General features: G+C 41.4%; 1 protein-coding gene across 5 annotated transcripts in view; it reads right to left on the bottom strand.

Annotated features, from left to right (window-relative positions):
* LOC115620510 (polypyrimidine tract-binding protein 1) overlaps window positions 1–24425 on the bottom strand; it is a 217378-nt gene that overhangs the window by 59886 nt on the left and 133067 nt on the right. The window contains exon 1 of one of the 5 annotated variants that reach the window (XM_030513773.1): window positions 14731–14748. The exons of the other annotated variants lie outside the window; for them this stretch is intronic. Coding sequence (XP_030369633.1) covers window positions 14731–14745 — 15 coding nt within the window. The 5' untranslated portion in view covers window positions 14746–14748. Of the gene's footprint in view, window positions 1–14730; window positions 14749–24425 lie in introns of those variants that run through there. 5 annotated transcript variants of the gene reach the window in all.

The raw sequence follows: 24425 nt of genomic DNA, 5'->3' as shown, positions 1-24425 counted from the left end.
CTGTCCGTCTGTCTGTCTCTATGAACGCAAGGATCTTAGAAAGTATAAGAGCTAGAATAACCAAACTTGGTACACAGATTCTCCTGAGCCCGAGAAAGGACGAGTTTGTTCATTTTTCCCGATGCACCCCCCCACTCCCCCCTATTCAAGATTTTCTATAACTCCCGTAATTCTTGGAATTTTAAACTGGAATTTGGTAGATAGTAATTATATATCCGTATACCATTATATTCATTATGATAGGTTGATCAGAAAGAAAGTTATAGCCATATAACCATGCCCAATGCACACATACATACATATGTACAAGTACACAAACACGCATAGACACGATTCTGATGTAAATGTATGTGTGCATGTATGGAATATTTTATATTTAATTTAGTTAATTAATTCAATTAAATTAATAAAATTAAATTAATTTATTATTTGAGGGGTGGTACAGGGTATTTAAGAGTTGAGCCTGCTCGATTTTAGCATTCCTTTCTTGTTTTAAATCATTTTTTTAATGTTCCTTTTTTTGTGTACAGGGTATTTTACTGTCGGGCTTGCTCGACTGTAGCATTCTATCTTGTTTTTTGAACTCAAAAGCATCTCAATCAGTAGCCACTTGGATTGCCAAAACTTCGGCAAATTGAAACAATGCATTTGAGTGTGTGTTTCTAGTATGACTATAATGACGATGAGGGCGACAAATCAAAAGGCATGTCAAAGCGTTGGCTGGGGGCGGGCAAACGGTCATTCATATGCGTGAAGCTCATCCTCTGTATTGCATGTGGTTAAACAAACGTTACACAAGAAGAACAGAAACAGAAGCAATAGCAACAGCAACGAGCGGAAAATGGGTTTCCTAGCAAATTATCTGCCTGCCTGCCAAAGGCAAAACCGAAACCAACTAACCAGCCAACAAGCAAGCAAGCAAGCAGCATCTAACAACACTAAACAGGTTCAATTTCAGTTCGACATGTGAGTACGTGTGTCTGTGTGTGTGTGTGAATGTGAGTGTGTGTGAGGTAACTAGTATTCACAACACACATCATATGCTTGTGTTTGTATGATCGTTGGCACCATTTCGAAAACAACAGCAGAAATGAACCGAGCGCCATACCGCATGACAAATATGCGTTGACATTGTCTAGTGCCGTTCGTCGGTGGATGCTTATGGGTTGGCTGCCTGCCTGTTGGTTGGCCACCTCATCTACTCACGCACACAACAATATATTACCCAAACACAGTCACACATGTGGCACAAATTACGGTGCACTTTGTGTGTGAGAGGCGGGAGGTGTGCAAGGAGCTTTGAAAACGCGAAATTTGCTTTATTGGGAGCACATTGAGGGGCTGGCTGTTGGTCAAATTTTGGCTCGAATTCGTCACTGTACGCGTAATTCATGTTAAGTCGGCAACGGCCCACCAAGAGCATTTCGCGTTATTGGATGTGCGGTAATCATGTCACAAATATGCGAGAGATAAAATGCGAACTGTCATGAGAATGTACCTTTGAATATGCAGATTAATTGGGCGGCAGAAGCGAGAGTGGGAAGTGGTGAGGAGTGGTTCAGGCATTTACTTTTAATTATTTGTATCCTGCCACACATGCTTTGTTACCATTTCGTACTTGACTGGCCGGTCCAAATCAGCTTATTTCCATGTCCGTACTACGTCTGCTGCGGTGCTTTGAGCTTTAATTTGCCATGTGCATTGTGTAAAGAAAGGCGGATTAATATAAGCGCACCTGCAATGACATATCGCACTATACTATATACTCGTATGTGCACAAAAGTTGCGCACAAAGGCCGCTGCACAAAACCCATAATTAGCGTTATGTGCATTTATAAATGCGCTTCCGACCATCGGCCAGCAACATATGGCGTGCATGACGCGGAAGCGACATTCCGGCTGCTGCTCCGGGTGCATCACATAAAGCGGTGTATCCAAAAAACCCACCAAAAGCGCCATGAGTTAGAGAAGAGAGCGTGACCATAAATTGTGAAGTGTATGCAGAGAACTGAGAACTGGGCCAACAACATATGGCGTCCAAACTAGTGCGAACGGCACGTCAATATTTAAAAGAGCAGTTAGCTCACAGGTAACAGAACGCCACAGGCAAGCAAGACCTACATTGAAATACCCTTTACCCAGACAAACTTCCAACACTGAATTAAATGCGCCTCTAGCAGAAGAAAAGAGAAGAACAACGAAACGTTGCGCTAATAACTGTTCTTGGAATTGACTGATTTGAAATTATGAAATTTAAAACAAAAGCAGACAATTGTAGGAGCATTGCTTGTGCCAAGTTTAGTTAATGTAGCTTTAACAAGAGAGAACGCTACAGTCGAGCAAGCCCGACAGTGTAATACCCTGTACCCAGGTAAACTTCCGTCACTGGGTTATATGCGCCCATAGCAGCAGCAAAAAGAGGAAGAAGAAGAGCGAACTTGTTGCTGCAGTTTGTGGGGGTTGTACTGGCGAGAATTTGTTTCGCTTATAACTTTTCTTAGAATTGACCGAATTTGATAAAATTTTAAACAACAGTAGATAATTATATATAATCTATGTGTGCAAAGTTTGGTTTAGGTAGCATTTGAAATGTGGACGCTATTGACGAAATTCTGTAGCGGGGGAAGGGGGGGAAAATTCCAAAAAATAAAATAAACTCGTCCTTACTCGGACCTAGGAGAATCTGGATGCCAACTTTGGTTATTCTAGCTTTTATAGTTTCTGAGATCCTCGCGTTCATCCAGACGGACAGACGGACGGACAGACGGACGGACATGTCTAGATCGATTTCTCTCGTCATGCTGATCAAGAATATATATACTTTATGGGGTCGGAGATGCTTCCTTCTGTATGTTACATACTTTGCACAAACCTAATATACCCTTTTTACCCTACGGGTACAGGGTATAAAAATGTGGTATTGACGATATTCTGTAACGTGGAGAGGGGAGGAAAAATCAAAAAAATACAACAAACTGGTATAGACTAGGGACTAGGAGCGTCTGCATACCAAGTTTGGTTAATGTACGCTTTTTACCCTACGGGTACAGGGTATAAGCAAATGATAAAGAAAACAAATTGACTGCTATATATTTTCAATTTTAAATATTTATAGAGCTTTCCTCTTTTAAATAGTTGTACTGACAAATTTATCTTATTATTTATTAGGTGCCTATTATGAAAATTGTTAGGTATATTATACTTGAACAAAACACACAACAAAACACGTTTGGCGGTTTTTTTTTTGGGTGTTCTTTCTAGATTATGTTTAATAAATTAATGCATATATGTACATATATCGAAAGCTATCTCTATCCGTTTCAAGCAGACAAATTAATCGAACTGTTTAAAGATTTTGTAGCTTTTGTGATGACTAGATCCAGTGATCAATTCAACTGTAAAGTGTTGTAATACGCAGTCTTGTTTCCCTTTCGACACAAATTTGATGTCTCAAATGATGTGAATTGTAGCCTTTATTTTGCAACTTTGTATGCCTTTTACATCGTGAAGGGATTTTTGTACTATTATCGCACACATGCAGTTTATGCTCACTTCTCACGTGCCCATCTCTAGCTTAAACGTTCATATACACATAAGCAGGTGTGTATATGTATGTGTTGCTGGGAAGGGCGATGACGGCGACGGTAGCGGCAACAACGACGACAGGACGCATAATGTGATCCAAAACAACAGCAGCAACACTACGGAAATTACCAAGGCAAAACACAAGCAAAGGCGAGCGAACGAACAAGCCATAAAACGCAACGCAGTCAACAACAAGAACCAACAACAACGACAATAACAACAATGACCAGCGAGAAATTGTAAACGCATTTCGTTGTAATGACCACAGCGCACACAGTCAGATACATACATATATAGTATAGTATGTATACACACACATATATAAAAGGATGGCAGACAGGCTGGCAGACGATTGGTCAGCGGGATGCCGACTGCCATTTGTAACTGCAGTTATATTGAAGCGACCGCATCTGTTGCGGTTATGTTGTATGCAAAAATGCATTTTCGCGCACAGATAAACATGCAACACCGTCTGTGGCAAAAGGGGTACACAGGCGAGGCGATGGTAGCTGTGTAACCGAGCGGGCGACCAATTTTGTATAAAGCATTGCACATTTTTTTATGTCTGTGCATGAACGAGTTATTGAGTGTGTGAGTGTGTGGGTGCGCGAGTGTTTGTTTGCTGCCTTTCAACACATTCGCAGCACTCGTTTTCGGCAGTTGAGTTGCAGCTTCATTTCCGGTCGACTTGTGCCTTGAATCCGGTTTATTAATGCGCTGCCAAAAAGTAGGCAATGCTTTTTTACACACAGGCAAATTGTTTCACTCGCTACGATGGTTTAAGTGCTCTATTTTGTATTTGAAAAGCAATTAAATTATTTAACAGCAACTATTTACGCATTATCATCGTTTTCCGCAACTCTTTTTTGTTAGTTTTTACTCGCACGCTGCGTTTAAATGTGTCAGATTATGGTTATTTTCATTGCACTTGCTTTTTATATTTAAACAAGAAAGGAATGCTAAAGTCGAGCAGGCTCAACTCTTAAATACCCTGTACCACCCCACAAAAAAGTAATTAAATAAATTAAATTAATTAACTAAATTAATTTAATTAATTAACTAAATTAAATATAAAATATTCCATGCATGCATACATACATTTACAATTACATCAGAATCGTGTCTATGCGTGTTTGTGTACTTGTACATATGTATGTATGTGTGCATTGAGCCTGGTTATATGGCTATAACTTTCTTTCCGATCATTCTATCATAATGAGACTTGGTATACGGTTATATAATTACTAACCTAATGTGACTACCAAATTTTAGTTCAAAATTCCAAGAATTACGGGAGTTATAGAAAATCGTTAATAGGGGGGGAGTGGGGGGGTGGATCAGAAAAAATGAACAAACTCGTCCTTTCTCGGTCTCAGGAGAATCTGTATACCAAGTTTGGTTATTCTAGCTCTTATACTTTCGGAGATCCTTGCGTTCATACAGACAGACAGACAGACGGACAGACGGACAGACAGACGGACAGACGGACAGACGGACATGGCTATATCGACTCGGCTTGTCATGCTGATCAAGAATATATATACTTTGTGGGGTCTACCAAGCCTCCTTCTGTGTGTTCCATGTGCACTCGCACTAAACTAATATACCCTTGTACCCTTTGGGTACAGGGTATAAAAACCTGTGCAACATTAATAATTGCCATTAAAAATAACACAGCCTTGATGGCCGGCTAATGAAAAGCTGTTGCATTTGTGTGCCGCAGCGCATAAATTTTTCAAGCTCACTGCAATACAGCTTAATTAAATTTCTGAAATTTTATTTATTGACAGTGTATTTATTTATTTATTGGCCAGACAAGACAATGCACAAAAGAAGGTCAATCTAATAAGCTAAGCAAAAAACTTCAAGTATATTAAGTCTACTCTCCAACGGGATTCTCAAAGTGCCAAAGCTTTTCTATAATTGTGAAACAATATCAAACAAAATGAACACTTCTTGACAGAGAAGGAGAGAATCCTCAAACATCCAAAATAAACCCACAATATTTCTGAAATTATTTCCTAAAAAATATTAAAAATACTACTGCAGTAATATTCGTATAACAAATATCTAACTCATGCTTTGCAGTTCAAAATAGAGGAGACACAATGAGGTCAAAATCAGCAACAAACCAGATGAAATGTTTTATTGATGTCCACAAAATTTGCTTAGATGCGGTTCTTTCTAGGGACTGGATTCAAAATACGAGTATTTGCGAAAAATCAACAAGCCAAAAGCAACAGTGGAGCGATGCTAAATAAAAAGCGTGTAGCGCAAAGTGAAGTGGAAATTTTAGCATAAATCAGAGTTAAAAGTGTTAAAAATAGCAAAAGGGCACAAATTGAATTTTACAATTTTTCGTTTTCGAGTTTTTCTTATTTTCTTTTCAGCAGAAGGCACCAGCACCACAACGACTGCTTCGTTTGTGTTACCCTTTTTTTATTTGCTCGTTGGATTTTTCCTCTTCGGATTTTATTTTTGTTGGTTTATTGTGGTGTTGTTTTTTGCAGAGCCCTTTGGGCAAATTTTTGGTTGTTGGTTTTCAAATTTGCGGCAAATCGGAAGCGCGCCGTAAGTTAAATGAACTCGTCTACGAGTACGTTGTCGTCGCCCGTTTCCTTATAGCCCGTCTTTCCGTTCGTTGGGGTTTTTATTTATTTATTTATACGTTTTTTGGCTGGTTTATTTTGTTTGTTTTATGGTTGCTTGTTGTCTTTAGTTGTTAATCAGCGTCGTGGCTTTGATTTTCGGGGCGTTTGTGCCCTAGATAAATTTGCTTAATTGCGTATAATTTGTGTGCGTGTTGTGGAGGTTGATAAAAGGGGTCAAAGGAATAAAAGGACGCGAGGTTGATCGAAAATAGTTAGCTAGCGGAATTAATTAAAAAAATTTGTTCAATGCCAGATTATGCAGCTGGAAGGGAGCGAGTACCAAAGGCAAGTGAGCATGGCGTCCTATATGATATACAAGTATGTATGTATATGTTCGGATTATATTTCGTACGCATTCATCACACAGAGAGAAGACGCACATACACACGCACACATATGCTTTCTGGCAAGCAAAAAACTTGTCTAAATAAATCTTGAAAAGTAATTCAGGTACAGCTTAAATATAATCATATTTGTCCGACTTTCCGTAGCGTTAAAAATCCATTTCGGGAACGTCACTTCAATGTGCTGTATGCAAACCGCCATAGAGCTTGCAATGAATTATCATTTGATGATTAGAATTGAAGCTGCAGTGCCAGGAAACCAAGCAATCCAACCAACCATTGAGCCAAGCAGCCAGGCAAAAGTAAGCGACATGAGTGAGTGTCATAGAAATGATAGAAAAATCTATATTCGAGTATATATCTAGCTGGGAATTGAATCCAAGTAGCAGCGATTCGACGACTACGACGACGACAACAAGCCAAAGGCTGTAGGTGCGTTAACGTGGCGTATGAGCGACCTTTGTGCACAGAGAAAAATTGCAGATAAATTTATTGAAAATGATTGTGAAAAGCACACAAGAACTAGCAGACCCCAGCCACAACAAGCAGTGGCTAGAGAGCGAGCACCTGCCAACCGCTCCCCCTTCCTTTTCATGCCCATGGCATGCATTTTGGCAAGCCATCCTTTTTTTATTCCCAACATGCTGCTCCATACAACATGCATGAATTTGCAAAAATATTGATGATTTGGCAAATGTGTGTATTTCGAAAGGTACAAAGAAATATTGAATTGCCGGTGCAGTAGCAGTACCATCAGCATCAGCATCAGCAGCGCCAGCAGCGGCAGCGGCAGAAATTGAATCTACAACGAAAACATTCCATATGTGGGCCGATAGAACCCACTTTGGGTCCGCCCCTGCCTCGCGGTGCATGTTTGTCTGCATGTTGCATGCAAAAATGAAAAGCATGCACAACTTAGTGGCATGTAGCATGCTGCAATAGTCTTGTTTGGTGTTTTGTTGTTTATTTTATTCATAGAGCCGACAACAAACATATGGGGAAAATAATCGTAATACATAAAAACTGTTGCATACTTGCAGGCGCGAATAATGTTATGTCATGCAAAATTTAGTTGCGTTTAATTCAAAGTTTGTTTGCATTTAAATTTCTGAATATAAAAACATAAAGTGGATTAAAATGCGCGACATTAAGCAAAAACAACAACAGAAGACAGAACCAACAGTAAATAACAGAGCGCGCAAGCAAAAACGAAATGAAAAAATGCAGCGCTGAAATTAATCTAAAAAGTTTTTAATGCGCTTTTAAATGATGCTGCCTCTGCTCCTGATACTGTTGCTGCTGCACCAATTCCTCGTTATAAAAACAGCGACCCCAACAGAATCAGCAACAGCTACAGCAGCAGCAGCAGCAGCAACAACACCAACGCAGACGCCCAGACAGCTACATTCATAACGCGCAACTATCATTGCCTGTTGTCGTTGCCTCTGCCGCTATCTCTGCCTCTTATTTTGGCTTGCTGTGCAAATTACAAGACCCCGGAACAACGGCGGGCCACCGTACCCAGACCCTCACTCTTCCATAAATACCTTAAATGAGTTTGTGGGGCGACCTGTTGCGTCAATACCATCCAACCATCACCTACAGCGCTCTCTTAACTGTTGCCTGGCTGCCTGACTACACTTTCCACCAACTACACTTTTTGCAGAATTTAAAGCGCAGCCAAAGGAGCGCGCTTTTCATGTTAAGCACAGCAAGTTTGTACGTCGAGCTTGCGCTAAGAAGCTAGGAGAAGGAATGGGTAGAACAGGCAGGGCAGCAAAGTGCGCTGCAGTCGACTGGCGCCAGCTAGGGCTGGCAGGAAGTACACAATTAAGTTTTAAGTTGGCGAAATTAAATGAAAACAGTGGGAATATTGAAATTGATGCAAAGTTGATTCAACTTGTGCGCCACACCGCGCCAGCACGCCTTGCAATTATGCACCAAACTGGGCGGCAAGGCAAACAAAGGCTCTTGATTAAAGTTTTGTTGCTGCCCCTCTATTCTCTGCCACTGACGCGTACAGCTATTTACCTTTTCATTTCCATGGCATAAATCTATGCGCCCAGACACAGGCATAGACACAGGACTGGCAGCAAGGCGGGTGGCACGTGGGGAGCGGGCAAGCAACAGTCAGAAACAGCAATTCATTAAAATTTACATTTGGCAAGTTTCGCTTTTTTCAACTTTGGTAAATTTTCAAAATTCATTGAAATGTTTGCGCACAACTGTTGGATAAATTAGTCAGTGGCTGCGCTAACTGTGCTGTGCAAGTTGCCTTCCATTTGAGTGTCAAAAAGACCAAACAAAGTTGCGAAAACTGTAAAGGATATGCCGCAAATGAAGCAGACATTTAATTAATTTAGTCGGCATTGCGGCATTATGTATGAGCAGAGTAGTGCAGAGAATTTAAAGACAACTTTACAGCAGTTCTTTACGTATTTGAATACAATAAAAAGTGGCATAAATAAGCATCGACACATATTTCATGCAACTAAGCATTGGACAAAACGTTCCCGTTAGATTTAGAAAATGTTAAAGCAAATATTGACTGAATCTCTTAGACTCATCGTGTTCCCAGGCAAGTAACGTACATAAATAAAATTTGAAAACAACTGCTGAAGTGTTTTCATTCTAATTTGTTTGGAATAAAGTTGGATTATCACTTATTCATCGATTCGTTCGCTGACTTATGATGACTTGTAATAAATGCTAGCATAACTCTTTCTCATTAATCCGTCGACTGCGCAGTTCTTGCTGGGTGTGGAGCCTCTTCAGCGTCGTCAACGACAATTTCGAGCACTTAGCAAAAATAGCAACTATTAAATATGCATAAAAAGCAGGCAGACAGTGAGCGGCGCCAAATTGCCAGCAAGACTTACACGCTCCCTATGTACGTATGTATGTGTGTGTGTGTGTGATGTGCCATAAGTGTGTGACGAACGACGACGGGTGGTATGTGAGTTGAGTTGAGTGTGGCAGCGCACTTCAAACAAAGCTTTGCATACATTTCGGCGCTGACTGTTGCAGCGTCAGCTATTTGGCAAGCGCGCTCTAGAAAGCAAAACACAAAAGCCGGAAATTCCTTTGGGCGAGCCTTAAGCCAAAGTGAACGCGTGCGCGACAAGCACACAAACATGCGAGCACACACACACACATAGGCATAAATTTGCATACGAGCATGGTGTTGGACTAGTCTAGGCGACGTGCACCAAAAGATGTTGCCTGACTGCTGCCAGCGCGTGCTCTAGCTCTAGTTCCAGCTCCTGCTTCTGCTTCAGCTTCACCAGCCTCTGTCTTGCCTTGCTCCACTGAGAATGTGCGGGCGCGTGTGTGCTAAGTAAACGCGCATATATAACAAAAAGCTTTTAAAATATGCCGACGCGACACCTACAGTAAATTTTATATGCTGCAAGCCCAGGCGGCAGCTTAAATATTTACACACACTCGCAGACATTAAAAGGCAGCAAGCAGCCCAGGCTCACGGCTTGACTGGCTAAATGGTATCATGGTGTCCTGGCGACAGGCAACGGGCATCCGGCGGGTAAGGCCTTGTGCTCGTCATGCATGATAATAAAATCTTTATTTAATTGTAAAAATTGTTTGTAGAAAAAGCAACTCAAGCAACTAACTAAGCGACCACGCTGGCATATGTGTAATAAAAATGAAGTTAATTTTAATTAAAATTCATGAAAAGTTCTCTGCACGTGTGTGTTTGTGTGTGTGAGCGCAAATAATACAACGGCTGAATCATAAACCGTCACTGGGTTGCCCATCCACAGTCAGATGTGTACTTACTTATATATATGTATAAACATACATACATACATGGCTGTTGGTTTTATTTTAATTGACAGTCAAAACAGCCGCCAATGTAGGGTTAACAATCCTTGTGTTTTTGTATTAATGGTTACGTTGCTGCCGCTTTTGCTGCTGCTGCTGTTTTTGTTGATGATGTCGCTCAGTGATGAGTGTCAAATTATAGGCCATTATTGTCAATATTTGTGCTTTTTACGGCAAACAAGAGCAGCCGACACGCGACCAACAACACATGCGTGTGCTATCCACACAGCTCACCTCGTCCTCATGTGTGTTTGTGTGTTAAACGCTTCGCAAGTTGCAGGCGACGCATAAAATCTAATAATTACACCACAGCCAGTCAGGTACGAAACCCTTTTGTATGCTAATCAACCACGCGGTTTCATTGTTGGTGCCCGCCCACCAGGCTGCAATTTTTTCTCCCTCACAATGCCCTTATTACGAGGGCCCTGTGAGAAATAATCGAAATAGCCTAGAAACAGTCCCTGTTCGGAACTCAAGCAAAATGCACAGGATATGCATTGAATTTTGCTTCTTTTTTGTTTTTCTTGCTTCTACAAGTAGGTTTCATGGGTGCACAAATTTGCAAATACAACCTAATTAATTAATTGTCGAAGTAACAGTGGCAGGCCTGAGAGAATAAATAGGAGTTGGAAAATATTCCTTAAATTGCTAGAAGCCACAATTTTGTAACATTCTGCAAGAGGTCTTACAAAACTCAGCTGAGAGTATACACAGTTTGCAGATATAAATAAATGGTTTTACTATACATTGCCAATGTCCACTGTAGTTTCCTTTACATTTTCGAAATCGGTGTGCCGAGCAGAGTTCTCACTGCACTACCCTCGTTCTGGCGCTTCTCATTCGTTCTTTGTTGCCTGCTGCTTGTGGCTGTGCTGTTCTTTTTATACCCTGTACCCAAAGGGTACAAGGGTATATTAGTTTAGTGCGAGTGCACATGGAACACACAGAAGGAGGCTTGGTAGACCCCACAAAGTATATATATTCTTGATCAGCATGACAAGCCGAGTCGATATAGCCATGTCCGTCTGTCCGTCTGTCCGTCTGTCTGTCCGTCTGTCTGTCTGTCTGTATGAACGCAAGGATCTCCGAAAGTATAAGAGCTAGAATAACCAAACTTGGTATACAGATTCTCCTGAGACCGAGAAAGGACGAGTTTGTTCATTTTTTCTGATCCACCCCCCCACTCCCCCCCTATTAACGATTTTCTATAACTCCCGTAATTCTTGGAATTTTGAACTAAAATTTGGTAGTCACATTAGGTTAGTAATTATATAACCGTATACCAAGTCTCATTATGATAGAATGATCGGAAAGAAAGTTATAGCCATATAACCAGGCTCAATGCACACATACATACATATGTACAAGTACACAAACACGCATAGACACGATTCTGATGTAATTGTAAATGTATGTATGCATGCATGGAATATTTTATATTTAATTTAGTTAATTAATTAAATTAATTTAGTTAATTAATTTAATTTATTTAATTACTTTTGTGTGGGGTGGTACAGGGTATTTAAGAGTTGAGCCTGCTCGACTTTAGCATTCCTTTCTTGTTTTTATCTAAAATATTTATGACAGCTGCTGTTGGTGCTGTGCTTTCCTTAATGCGTCCGCAGTGCCAGAAGCTGACGACGGGGACGGGGCTGTGGGGGGCAATGGTGGAACCGAAAATCCTTTTAAAAAACAATTTATGCCGTTGTTGCTACCTTTTCGTCAGGGTGTTTAACAAAGTGCTAATTTAAAAAGTTCACCAAAGCGGTGGCTGCGGCAGCAGCATCATCAACAACAGAAACAACAACAACAGCAAGCGGAAGAGCAGCAACAACAATCGGTTTGAGAAATTAAGGAAGGGGTGAGCACGCGCGGCTGTACAAAGTAGGAAAATAGCAAAAATTGCTAATTAAAAATTTATATGAAGTTGCCAGTAATAGCATTTTTAATTATAGCCAACTCATGCGGGGGCATACAGCAACAATAAAAATATCAGAATCGGCAGTAAAATATGGAAGCGGAAGTTCGACCAACCCTTTTGCTGTTGTTGTTGTTGTTGCGCCACATATCCGATTGTGTGTGGCCGTGCTTTGGAATAGGCTTCGAAGGTAGTTCTGTGACCAACAAAGTATTAAAAGTTATTAATGCCCTTTGCAAGGCTTATGAGCACTTTACATGCTTGGCCGACCATACAAAACAGCCGTAGGCAACGAGTTAAAAATTCATTATTTTGCACAAAATTTTACAGAATAACAGCAGTTTCTTAAGCATGCAAAAAATTTTTGTTTTTGTATGCCTAGTGCATTTATTTACATAAACAAAACAACACGGTACGTGGATGTGAAAATATGTATACAAGTAAATACTATATGTGTGTGGAAAATTCCAACTTTGTTGCCTCAATTAAGCCAAGAAGACGACGACAGTTGTAGAAATTTATTGAAGTTATTCTTCTTGTTGTTGCTGCTGCTATTTGCTATGTTTGTTAATTAAATGTGTAGTTGAAATATGTATAAAGCTTTGTGAAAAACAACAAACGTAAAATCCAAATCCAAGTCAGAATGCATGCCAAATGCACAAAACAATGAAATGTGATGCCTAAAATGCTGCTATGGTTTTTAAGAACCAGAAATACGCACGCACACACACACACACACACACACAAGCAAACAAACACATCCACACAACACACGATAACACACACATTGACATTTACGAGAAAGTCTAGCTTAGTTGCTTTTGGGCGGTGTGTAAGAATTTCTTATGCCAAATAGTATGAGTAATACAATTAATTCATTGTTTGACTTTTGTTCGTTTCTTTCGCTTGCGACGTTTTAAATTTTCTTCAGCTGTTTACTTGTATTGTTCTCCGAGAGCTATTGTTTATTGTTATGCCATTCAGATGAAGTCGTACTAACTACCGCACACTTTTGCGATTTGATTTGATTTGATTGGAGCTTCTTTAAAGCCGTCTGGCCAAATTTAAGACTTTCGCCCCGCCTTGCCTTTTATCGATTTTGTGCAAGCGACTTCTTCAATTGCAAACTTTTCCAAATTAATTAATTAAAATACGAAGAAGCATTAATAAATGAAAGGCGTTCGGCTCAAAGTTGGCCCGCTGCTCAGTGGTGACGACGTTCAATGACGAGGATGCGGACAACCGGCAACGGACAACGGACAACTGTCGACCAACAAACAAACAAACAAACGAACAAACATACAAACGTACCCACATACTTCTGCACTAGAAATCAACACAAAGCAGAAGGAGGAGGCAACGACCAAGTGCGGCAAAAGTTGCAAAGTTCAACGTGCAACTTTGTAGGCCATCAGAACGAGACAGTACGCCGCAGAACGCGAACTAAAAACCAAACTTGGGTTAGAAAATGTAGCAAAAAGAAGAAAAAGAAAACCATTTCGTAAATTTGGTCGTCGTTGCACACTTTAAGGCATCGCCAACTTTAATGGACGCGGCAATCCATTGCATTTTGGTTTTTTGGACATACAAATCAAGGCGGACATAATTAGCGTGCAAGAGGAGGGGAAGAGGAAACAGAATGTGTAGGGTTGCTTTAAGGGCTGCACCACCCACCACCCCACCCACCCAACCACACACAACATAGTTCGAAAGTTTCGTTAACTTGAAGGCTATCATTTTCACATTGGCTTGTGATTGGGCGAGCGAGCACCAACAACGACTGATAAAAGTTGTAAAGTGATAAGCGCATTTGCTTGTTTATCAAGTCAAGCGGCGACGGCGACGGCAGCGACAGCTACAGCTACAGCTACAGAAATTGCCTTAAACTTTTGGCCGAAACTAAATGGCAAATGGTGAATACTTGTGGGCGGAAGTTCGACTGCCAGACAGCACTTCAAGTCATTAGGCAAGTAACTAACCTTTTGTTTATGCTTGCTGAATTTCTATAATAACAATTATGAAAATTAGGCAACGGCCGCAAAGACTTGCGCGGAGCTCTGGTCTAGGTGGGCCGCTAAGAGGACTTTTCATTCGGCTAGCTTGCCGATCCGTTGCCGTTGCTGTTGCTGCTGGCCATTGTTTTGACGGCTAATTAAGTTTTGCTAAATAGGCAGAAAAGCCTAGGCGCAAATATGCCTTGAAATTAAATTAGTGTAGCATACTTAGCAGGGAGCGAGTCAAAGGCGTGAGCTGGGGGGCGGAGCGGACTCGTCTGGTTGTGACAGGCCAGCTTTTTCAACGGAAATGTGGTTGTGCATGTGTCGGTCTTGCAGTCGACTATAACAGCCTTACAGCAGAACTTGTAGTTGTTAATAAAAATCAGTTTACTTACTAATTGGTGCGGCATTTGGTAATATGCGTGTGGACTCACCTGTAAGAGCAAAGGAATAATGAAAATTTGATTAGCATTCCAAATTGGATTGATTGTGTCATTGAAATGTGTGTTCAAGTGGGGGCTTACTTGTGAGTGTGTGTATGTATATAAAAGTATATATATGCTTGTATGTTTGTGCGTTTACAAATATTTGTCAAATCTTTTGAGCAATCAAATCTAATTAAGTTGCCTAATCAGTTTCTGTGGTCAAACGTTGCAATTTCTTCAACAAAAAGCACATTAAGCACCATTTATTATTAACTTAATTAGCTACGATAAAAAGTAAAGTGCATTTAGGCATCGTTGTTGTTGCTGCTAGTGCCGCTCCGATGGCTGCGGTTATGTGTTTTATGCATTGTGTGCATTTGTGTTTGCTGGTCAAATAAATCCCTTTTAATTAAGAGATAAACAGAAGCAATTAAATTATTAATTATGACCCTTTAACGCATACCTAACTCTCTCTCTCTCACACACACACACACTCACAAACAACACCCATAAAAACACGACCATGCCGCAATTGAATAGAAATGGAACCCACAGAACGGCGCCGCCATTGCCGCCCGCATCCATCAATAGCAATCCCCATTTAAATCAATGGCTTTTTGTCTGCTTGTAAGCTGCTAATTGTTCTTGAATAATCAACCATCCGAACCACATGAAATATTTATGCAAAGCTCAACAAAAATTAACAAACTTGAAAGGGGGCCTCTCTCTCTCTCTCTCTTGCTCTAGCTCTGACCGAGACACGGCTTAAGCTATCAATAAATAAATAAATACTCGCAAATACACAAGTCGAAGCTCTACAAGTATTATACTTATGCAAAATTGACGAGCAACAACTTGAATGCCAACTTGCATGGCCAACTAACAAACATTTATAAATCGGACAAATTTTAATAAACACAATAGGTGTTTAAGTTCTTTTTCCAGTGTCCTTTTCTGCAACTACAACTTTATGGAGCCGGACTGGCACAAGAATATTGCTTTCTAATGACCTGCATTCAAAGATATGCCTAACAGCAAAAGCATTTTATAACGCATCGACAACAAATCTATCATTCCTTTGGTTAAAATTTCACTTCTGACAGTACTCGTACACATGTAGCGCTGATATCGGCTGCCAGCATAGGGCGGTGGGATGCGGAATATACCGCCAATATGTCGGGCGTCATTTAAGCGTCGGCGCTTGTTCATTTATTGAACATCTGGCAATCCTATGGGTGGTCATATGTTTGCATTAATTGATTTCCTATATGCAGTCATTGCTGCTGCTGCTGCTGTTGTTGTTCTTGTTGTTGGCAGCAATGGCATCGACTATGTGCTGCTGTCATCAATTTCAATCTGTGCCACAGCCAGAACCACACACACACACACCCACACACACATTCATATCTACACCTATGCAAACGCATTGGCAAATGCGTGATTTCAGCCTGCCTTGTCGTCGTCGTTTTGCCTGAATGTGTTGTGTTGTTGGTTGAAATGGCTGAAATGCCGTGACAATTGCATTTGGTAATTTTCGAAACAAATTTTAATGCGTACACACACACACACCCTACACATACCCTACACATACTACACTATATATGTATGCAAACACTCGCCATTGGTTGCAGCTGCAATCGAATTACGTGAACGCCATGCCGTTCACTGCTCACATCGCATATAATATGATTTTGGCTAAAATATGCGTATGAATTATTGATTTTGCATGCATTTGGCTGCTGCTGGTGCTGCTGTTGTTGTTGTTGTTTTCGCGCATACAGTTTGAGAGCCACTGGGCATTTTGTGGTCGCCGGGACAAATGCCATGTATGTTTGTATGTGTGCGTGTGTGTGTCGCATAATGATCTGTGTGCCTGACATTTTATGGTTTTGTTTATGGCATTAAGTCAATTTGCAAAACGGCAATGAGCTGTAAAATTTGCCAAAAACGATTGCAAGTCCAACTAAATTAAAATAATTAAGTTGAAAAACTAATTGTAATTGTTATTTGCCAATACTATACACGTTTGGTGGCAAAGCAGCTGCAGAGAATCACACACAAGCACACACACACACACGCACACACACACATTTGTACCAGAACCAAGTCAAATGTCATTAAAAGGTTAACAAACCGACCGAAACCCCCAAAACAGACAACGAACAGAACACATCCTCTCCGTTCAAATTTTCCACCGGTCTCGCCTGGTCGTCGTCGGGCTTGGTTTAATGAAAGTAACGTTGCGGCGGCCATTTTGTGGTTTGACAAATGTTGTGTCAAATTCGGCTACTCAACCAAAGTAGCCGCAACATACACCCACACCCACACATACACCCCCACACATACACACACACACGGACGGACTTTGTCAAATACTAATGGAGTCTAACACACAATGAGAGGGAAAAATTAGCAACGAGTGCAAGCTGGCCACACTTTTTGTAGGTGCAACAACATCTAGCCACATGACAGGCACCAGACCTGGACAGAGACAAAGCAGCAGCAGAAGCGGCCGGTACAACAACAGCAGCAGCATCGCGGATATGAGGCAAACACACACACATGGCTCTTGTTTGAGTTGACAAGCAAGCAGCCACGCAGATGATGGTGGGCAGAGGGGGGATGGCAGGAAACATCAACTGACCAAAGTAACCGCTGCCGTCGACAGCAACAATATCATCAGTGACAGCAGAAACCCTCGAATGCGACTCCTGGTCACTCCAACATGAGCTACATTAAAAACATTAAACCAGAAATCACTTTGCAACCACCACGGTGTTTGTTCTTGTTTTTGTAGCTCCTCTGCATACTCTGCGTACTCGTATTTGTTCCATCACACGAACGGCGAACGCGTGTGCTGATGCTGATGCTGCTGTTGAGGTTTCCCTACCAAATCAGAGCCAGCAGCAGCAACGGCAGCAACAGCAGAACAGCAGCAACATCAGTAGCGCTCAGGCTCAGTCCAGCACCCAAATCCACAAAATGCGGCTTAGGCGTGCCACGTAGCCGGCAACTGATGATGATGTTGAAGTTTGCTGCTTGGTTGTTGTCCTGGCAATGATTTGTTGGCATTTGAGCGGCTGCCACGCTGCTGCACTCTTTCTAAATAATGGACGGCAGCACAAGCAGCAGGAGGTGGAGCTACAACCGCAGCAAGCTCTCATCAGCAACAGCATTATCGTGTTACCAAAGGCCGCTGCTGACGCATCTTTTCGTTTGTCATACAGTGGGAAGAATCCACATAAAATACCCAACCCCACAGGACCATTGCTCGGATGGAGATTGGATATAACTTTTGAAGAGCAATATCATCGCAATCCAAATAAATGCACATGTAACTTGAAATAAACTTGCTTTGATGGCGACTTCCCCCACCATCATGGCTTTCTTGAACTTAGAATCGGACAGAAAGTAAAGTAAAGTAAGTAAGACCAGTTTATTTCAACATTTCAGTAGTCCTAAGGCAATAAAAGGATCAAAGAACTGAAAACAGACTTTTAAAAAGTATTGATTTTTTCGACTTTAGTTCCACTGTGCCATGACGTCACAATGCTGGCGTTGGTGCAAATATTGCTCTTGTTGTTGTTGTTGCTTTGGCTGCTGTTCTGCAGTCACACTCCATTTATTTTTCACTCATTGGGCCTTTTGTTGTTTTCCGCCTGTTTTCGCAGGCATGTAAACAAATGTTTCATGCAAGGCTTTCTTGCTCTTGAACTTTTTGGGATGTAAAAATTTCACTTGCATTGCCTCCCCTTGTGGTTGTTGGTATTGTTGGTGGTATTGCTGATGCTGCTGCTATTGCTGCTGCTTGGTGCGCAATACGATTTTTAGGCTAATGCAGTGTTGTAGTTGTAGGGCGATGGAATTTAGAGCACTTTACACGTCTGGTAGCCAGCCAACCAGCCAACCAGCCAGGCAGGCAGCAAGTCAAGTCCTTCGCCCAAACTCATTTGCATATTTGAGCAGCGAGGAGCAGCAACGCGTTTCAACTTTTTGCATTTAGAGATGGCAAGGCGCCGCCTATAAGCAACTTCCCCTTGTTGTTATTGCTGTTGTTGTGGTTGTTGTTGTCTTGGCTGTTGTGCACACAAAAGTTAATGCAAAAGTTTTGTTTTGGGGTCGCCGCCCCGCACTCTGTTGCTTTTAAATTTGTCTGCAAATTTACGTGTATTTTTAGCAAGTCGGGAATTTGTCGAAACTTTTCGCCGCCAAGTGAATTGGCGAAAATTAGCAAATACTTTTAGATGCATTAGACGATTTCTGAGTCTGGCGACGAGGATGCATTCGGAGGCCAGACAACACTTTTCGTGAACAGCCTAAAAGGCTGCTATGGAAAACTGTTCGGCACGATAAGAGCAAGCAATAATAATAAATTAAATTAAGATTGAGTTGTTTTCAATATTTTAGTGCGGGTGGGGGGCTGATGTATGCAAGTAGTAGAAGAACAAACAAACAAATTAGGCAAACAATTGAGAACAAATAATAAAGGAAAACATTTGCAGATGCATACACAAACACGCGAGACTAAGAGCAAATTATTTAAATCAACACACACGCCACACACAGAAAACCTTTATACATTTGTACAATTGTAGGGACAATGCAGAGCAGCATCATGTAGTGTACATATGTGTATGTGCTTGTGTGTATAGTCATATGTGTGTGATGTATGTGGTTGATAAATCATCAAGCAGAGGCAGGCCAAAAACTTTGTGCGCATGTAAATTTTTGATTTGTGCCAAAAAATGAATAAATAACTGTTAATATTTAATATTGTTAACTTGTAAATTTTAAATGAAATATGTGTGGCAGCCATCCAAGCGCAAGGACAACGGCAAAGACATTGTCCAGAGACTGGACTAGCTGTTCCTCGTTCTCGTTCGTCGTCGTCGTCATCATCCTCATCGTCATCGTCCGCAACCTTATCGCCATTGTCATGGCAGTTGCTGCATATGAATTATGCAGTTTTTAACAAAAATCCAACAGCAGTCGCAGTTGGTAGAACTACATGGTTGACTGACCGCCCGGCTGGCTGCCTGGCTGGCTAGCTGGCTGGCTGGCTGGCTGGCTGACTGACTGACTGCCTGGCTTGGCCTTTTGTCAAGCGTAAAGTCATGGCAGCAGAAACAGTGGAATTGTTTTTGTTTTATTACATTTCATTTTATACATTTTACATGCGCATATTTCGAGAGTGGGAGCTGCAAATTAGAAATGACATTTGTTATTCGATGTTTATGCGCACGAAACTTTCAACATCAACAGAACATCAGCGCGACCGCTTTTGATAATCATGATGAGACGCCACGGACGATGTGACCGAAGCTTTTCTCTTACATTTCCCGTTTCATCATCGTACCCGACCCTGCCCTTGCCCGTCATTAACTCTTCATAACATATGCAAATCCTTTTCACATGTGTGCGTGGGTAGTATTTGCTGACAGACAAAAAGCATTGCATGCTTTTTGGCGTAATTAAAAATGTTTGCATTGGGGGCGTTATTCCTTTCTCTTTATTTTTTACTCGTACATCTGCTTGCTATTTTTTATTTTTGGTGCAAGTTTAAATTGAAACAAGGACAGATTTTTAAAAATGCGCCTAAGCCCTTAAGTGATTTTCAATTAAAATTCCTATCTCCTGCTGCATAAATCAAAGCGCGCTCAGAATTCATTGACAAGCATAACCGGCAGAGATAAAACTTAATCCGTAATCAGTTAATGTAAAATTGAAAACTAATGTAAATATTTAATTTTGGTCTGAAATTCCTCTAAATTGAAGAGTTTAGAAACGGAGGAATAAATATAAATAAATAATTTACATTTCCGTAAAATAAAGGCGTGGCTTAAAAACTGAATAAATTAGAGCGTGAAATAGGTATTGTACTTATTAAAAGGCACCTTTTATCATCAATTACGTCACGCTAGTTAACACCGATTCACAGCCAATTGTTGTCAGATAATTTAATAATACCAATGTCCTTAGTGCAGCCAGCTTTAGTTGACTTTAAGCAATTACTTGCTGACACCACAAATGCTGCATCTATTGAACGTTCTGCTCACTTTTAACTTCTTAGGATTGAAAAAAACAAATAACTTGAGGATACATTTCAATAAAAATTATAATTAAAGACGATAAAGCTTAACCAATCCCAAAAACCATAAACTTATCCTGCTTAGGGCTTAGGAGAAGATTAATTAGAAGTTCTTTTATTTCAGCTCTAATACTTTTACAAGATCCTTGTGTTCATACCGACGCACGGACCTGGCTAGATCGACTCTTCTTTTCATACTGATCACGAATATATATACTTTGTGGAATCTGGCATGCCTCCTCCTGTGTGCTTCGTACATGAGCACTAAACTAGTAAGCCTTTTACCCTGTGGATAAAAAAGCAGCACACTTTGGGTTTCTCCAAAACAACGCCCAATTGAAGCAGGTTTATAGTAAGTTCCCTGCCATGTTTGATCTGGTCACAAAAAGGCAAACATAAATGGAAAAAACGCGAGAATTGTGGTCAGCATTCGGTCGGTGCGCAGGCATAGGAAATTTAAAAACTTACACACACAGACACACACTCACATCTGTTTGCATGTCCGGGCCGTCATTTCGCCGCAATGTATGCAATACTCTCGCTAACTGTTGAGCCGCACGCACGGTCGCGCGCTGTGGCAAAAAGCCATAAAGTTTTTATTTATTTGCATCTGCTCACGTGTGCATGTTTAATTAAATTTGAAGCGCCTCAGCAGCCGCCAACGCCAACGCCGACGCCATTGCCGTCGTCGACGGTGTTGGCTTGGGAATTTTTGCGGCACAAACAAAAATATGCGCCGCAAAAGGCGCAGGCACGAAAAGTTATGTCTAAAAAAAGAGCCAGCAGCAACAACAACAACAACAAACATCAGGCAGCAACGATGCCGCATGTGGCATATGATGCAGTTTACGTAACGAAAATTGAGTTGGACATGGCCAAATTGTGGTTAGGGCTTTTTGGCCAGCCCATCCACACACACACAAACACATATGAATATATATGTTATAAATGAATGTATATATGGTGTTTATATGCGACGAGTACATGTATTGGTGGGTACATGGGCGGGCGAATCTTGCGAATTGGAGCGTGACGTTGGATTTCAACACTGGCCGCGCTTCAAATTGAGCCACTTTTCTTCCTTCATCCTCTATCCTTGCACTGCTCTAAATTCCTATAACATGCCAGCTTTGAAATGCTCCCTGGCGTTGTTTTAAAATCCACTCTAGTCAGCAACTGTTGCCATTCATGGCAAACGTCAGGCTTTAAATTACCAAAAGCTGCTTAGGACCCGACAACAGTTTTGTCTCCGTTTTTGCTTTTGTTTTTGTTGCTATGACAAATGACAAACAGACGGCAGCCAAAATGCGTTAATTAAATTGTCTAACTGCTTGAGTGCGTAGACAAACCCACGACGGCAACGACAACCAGGGTGCCAACACACATGCCACAGCACACAGTGCACAGCGCACATGCCACATAACAATATTGCCTACTTCTAGGCGTGGGACAGGACTACGACTAATGACAGCATGAAGGAGCCGCTGGGGCTTGACGGCAGCTCATAAAATTTGCAGATTGTTTTTCTTAACTCAATGAACATTTCATTTTAGCTCCATATGCACGGTCGCTCCGCTTAACCAGCTCTCCCCACCCCGATCCCCATCCCCTTTCGCACACCCACCCAGCCGCCGCGCCGTGAGATTTGTGTGTAGAATTTATGCGCCTCATTAGTTACACATAGTGCGAGCTTTGCGATCTGCGCTGTTTACCTCTGCTGGTGCTCGCGTTCGCATCGCACACATCATCATCATTAGTCACAAGTTGCGCGTCACAACTCAACTTTGGTGCCTAAAAATATGCTAAGCATTTGACATTTCTATACACTTTACATTTTTCACGCTCGCGCCACTCGCCGCCTTGAAAATTAAATGGTTTCGACGATGTTTGACATATTTCTACGCTTTAACTTTCGCGGCCCACCTTTGCGTCAGACTCCTAAATTTAGCCACACACACACAAACGTGCACAGAGAGCAAACGTATGAGCATAAACACATGCAAAGATTTTTCATATTTTTAACAACATTTTTCACGACGATCTGCTGCTGCCGCCGCCATCTCCAGTCGTTGAAAGGGTTGAAGTGTCTGTCGTGTGTGAAAAAAGAAGAAGAAAAAAAAAACAACAAAAACAAACCGAAAAGTAAGAGTGAAAGGGCGGCGCATAAGGAACAGAAGGAACGAGATGCAAAGCGACGCTCAAGAAATGAGCTTTAGTGTTATATGCGCTGCACAACGCTGGCGTCACCGTCGCTGCCAACACATTGATTTTTATACCCTCTACGTAAGGGGTAGAAAGGTATAATAGTTTAGTGCAAATATACAAGCGTATGTAAGCGTATCAGAACCCTATTGTGTACAAATATTTCTAATCAGTATGATGATGGGATGTAGTCATGTCATATCTGTCTGTCTAAGGGTATGGAAAAGCATACGAGGTAGCATCACCTAAGACATGAGCAGAACCGGTTTGTGTTTGTGGTTTTTCAGAACTCTCTACTCGTCCTCTTGTTCCTCTAAAGGAAGTTAGAGTTGCTACTGCTGCTTCGGTTCAGCACTGTACTAAACACAAATAGAGCTCAGTAGCTTGTGGTATGAGACTATTACAGATGGTGATTCAAGGTCTGATCATGTAGCTAACTGTTTTGTTTACTTCGCAACAGTTGAAATGTTGACTCCTGCAGGAGTGGTACGGGATTAAACATGATTCTCTTCCATGCCGACCCATCCCTTGTGACTATGTTGTGGCTGGCATCGCTCGTTCGGTATGTTATACCCTGTTGTCAAATCAGAAATAGGGTATACTTATTAGGTGTGGTTTTTCGAATTCTTAAAGTATACTTATTCATAATCGTTGTGACAAGACAAATCCGTTCGACTCTTCTAATTCCTAGGCAATATGCATTTATTTTGTTTTTTACTTTTTTCAAATTTCGTGAATATTTTCCACAATTCCAAAGCTACATAAAATAAAGCATGCACAACGGCTTCAGAAGAGAAGCGGTTCGTTCTTCTTCATCAACTTTTTGCTTCGGCTATGACAACGCATAGGTGTACGGTATTTCCCCGTCGGGCTTTCTCAACTGTAACCACTCGCTCTTGTTTTATTTGCGCTTTTTATTTTATGTGTACTCGTATACGAGTGTGAGTCTGCGAGTGTGTTTGTGCATCTGCGTCGTCTTTGCTCGCCTACTTTTTATGTATTTTATTTATTTGCGCCGCTTTGCAATTTCAAAAAGTGTTCGCCATGAGCAGGCAGCGGACAACGGGAAACGGAAAACGCGCTGGCTTAGTGCAGCTTTTGGACGACCTGTACGTACGTCTGCTTCCACTTCCACTTCCTCATCCTCATTCCCAGCCCCAGCCTCATCACCATCACCATCGCAATAGCTTTGCCATTGCCATCGTCTGGCGTTCTATTTCGTGTGCGTTACGTCCCGGTTTGCGTGTTTCACTGCCTTATATTCAAAGCGACCATAATAAATATTTGACGCTTCATAAATCTTTAAAGAGTTGCCAAAATGGTGAGCGGTCGTGGCGAGCACACGGCAGCAGAACCAGAAGCAATAACGACAACA

This window comes from Scaptodrosophila lebanonensis, unplaced genomic scaffold (assembly GCF_003285725.1).
Source record: "Scaptodrosophila lebanonensis strain 11010-0011.00,11010-0021.00 unplaced genomic scaffold, SlebRS2 tig00000024-arrow-pilon, whole genome shotgun sequence".
NCBI classification, from domain to species: Eukaryota; Metazoa; Arthropoda; class Insecta; order Diptera; family Drosophilidae; genus Scaptodrosophila; species Scaptodrosophila lebanonensis.
The sequence above is the reverse complement of the archived record's forward strand: the minus strand, read 5'-3'. Positions and strand labels throughout refer to the sequence as shown.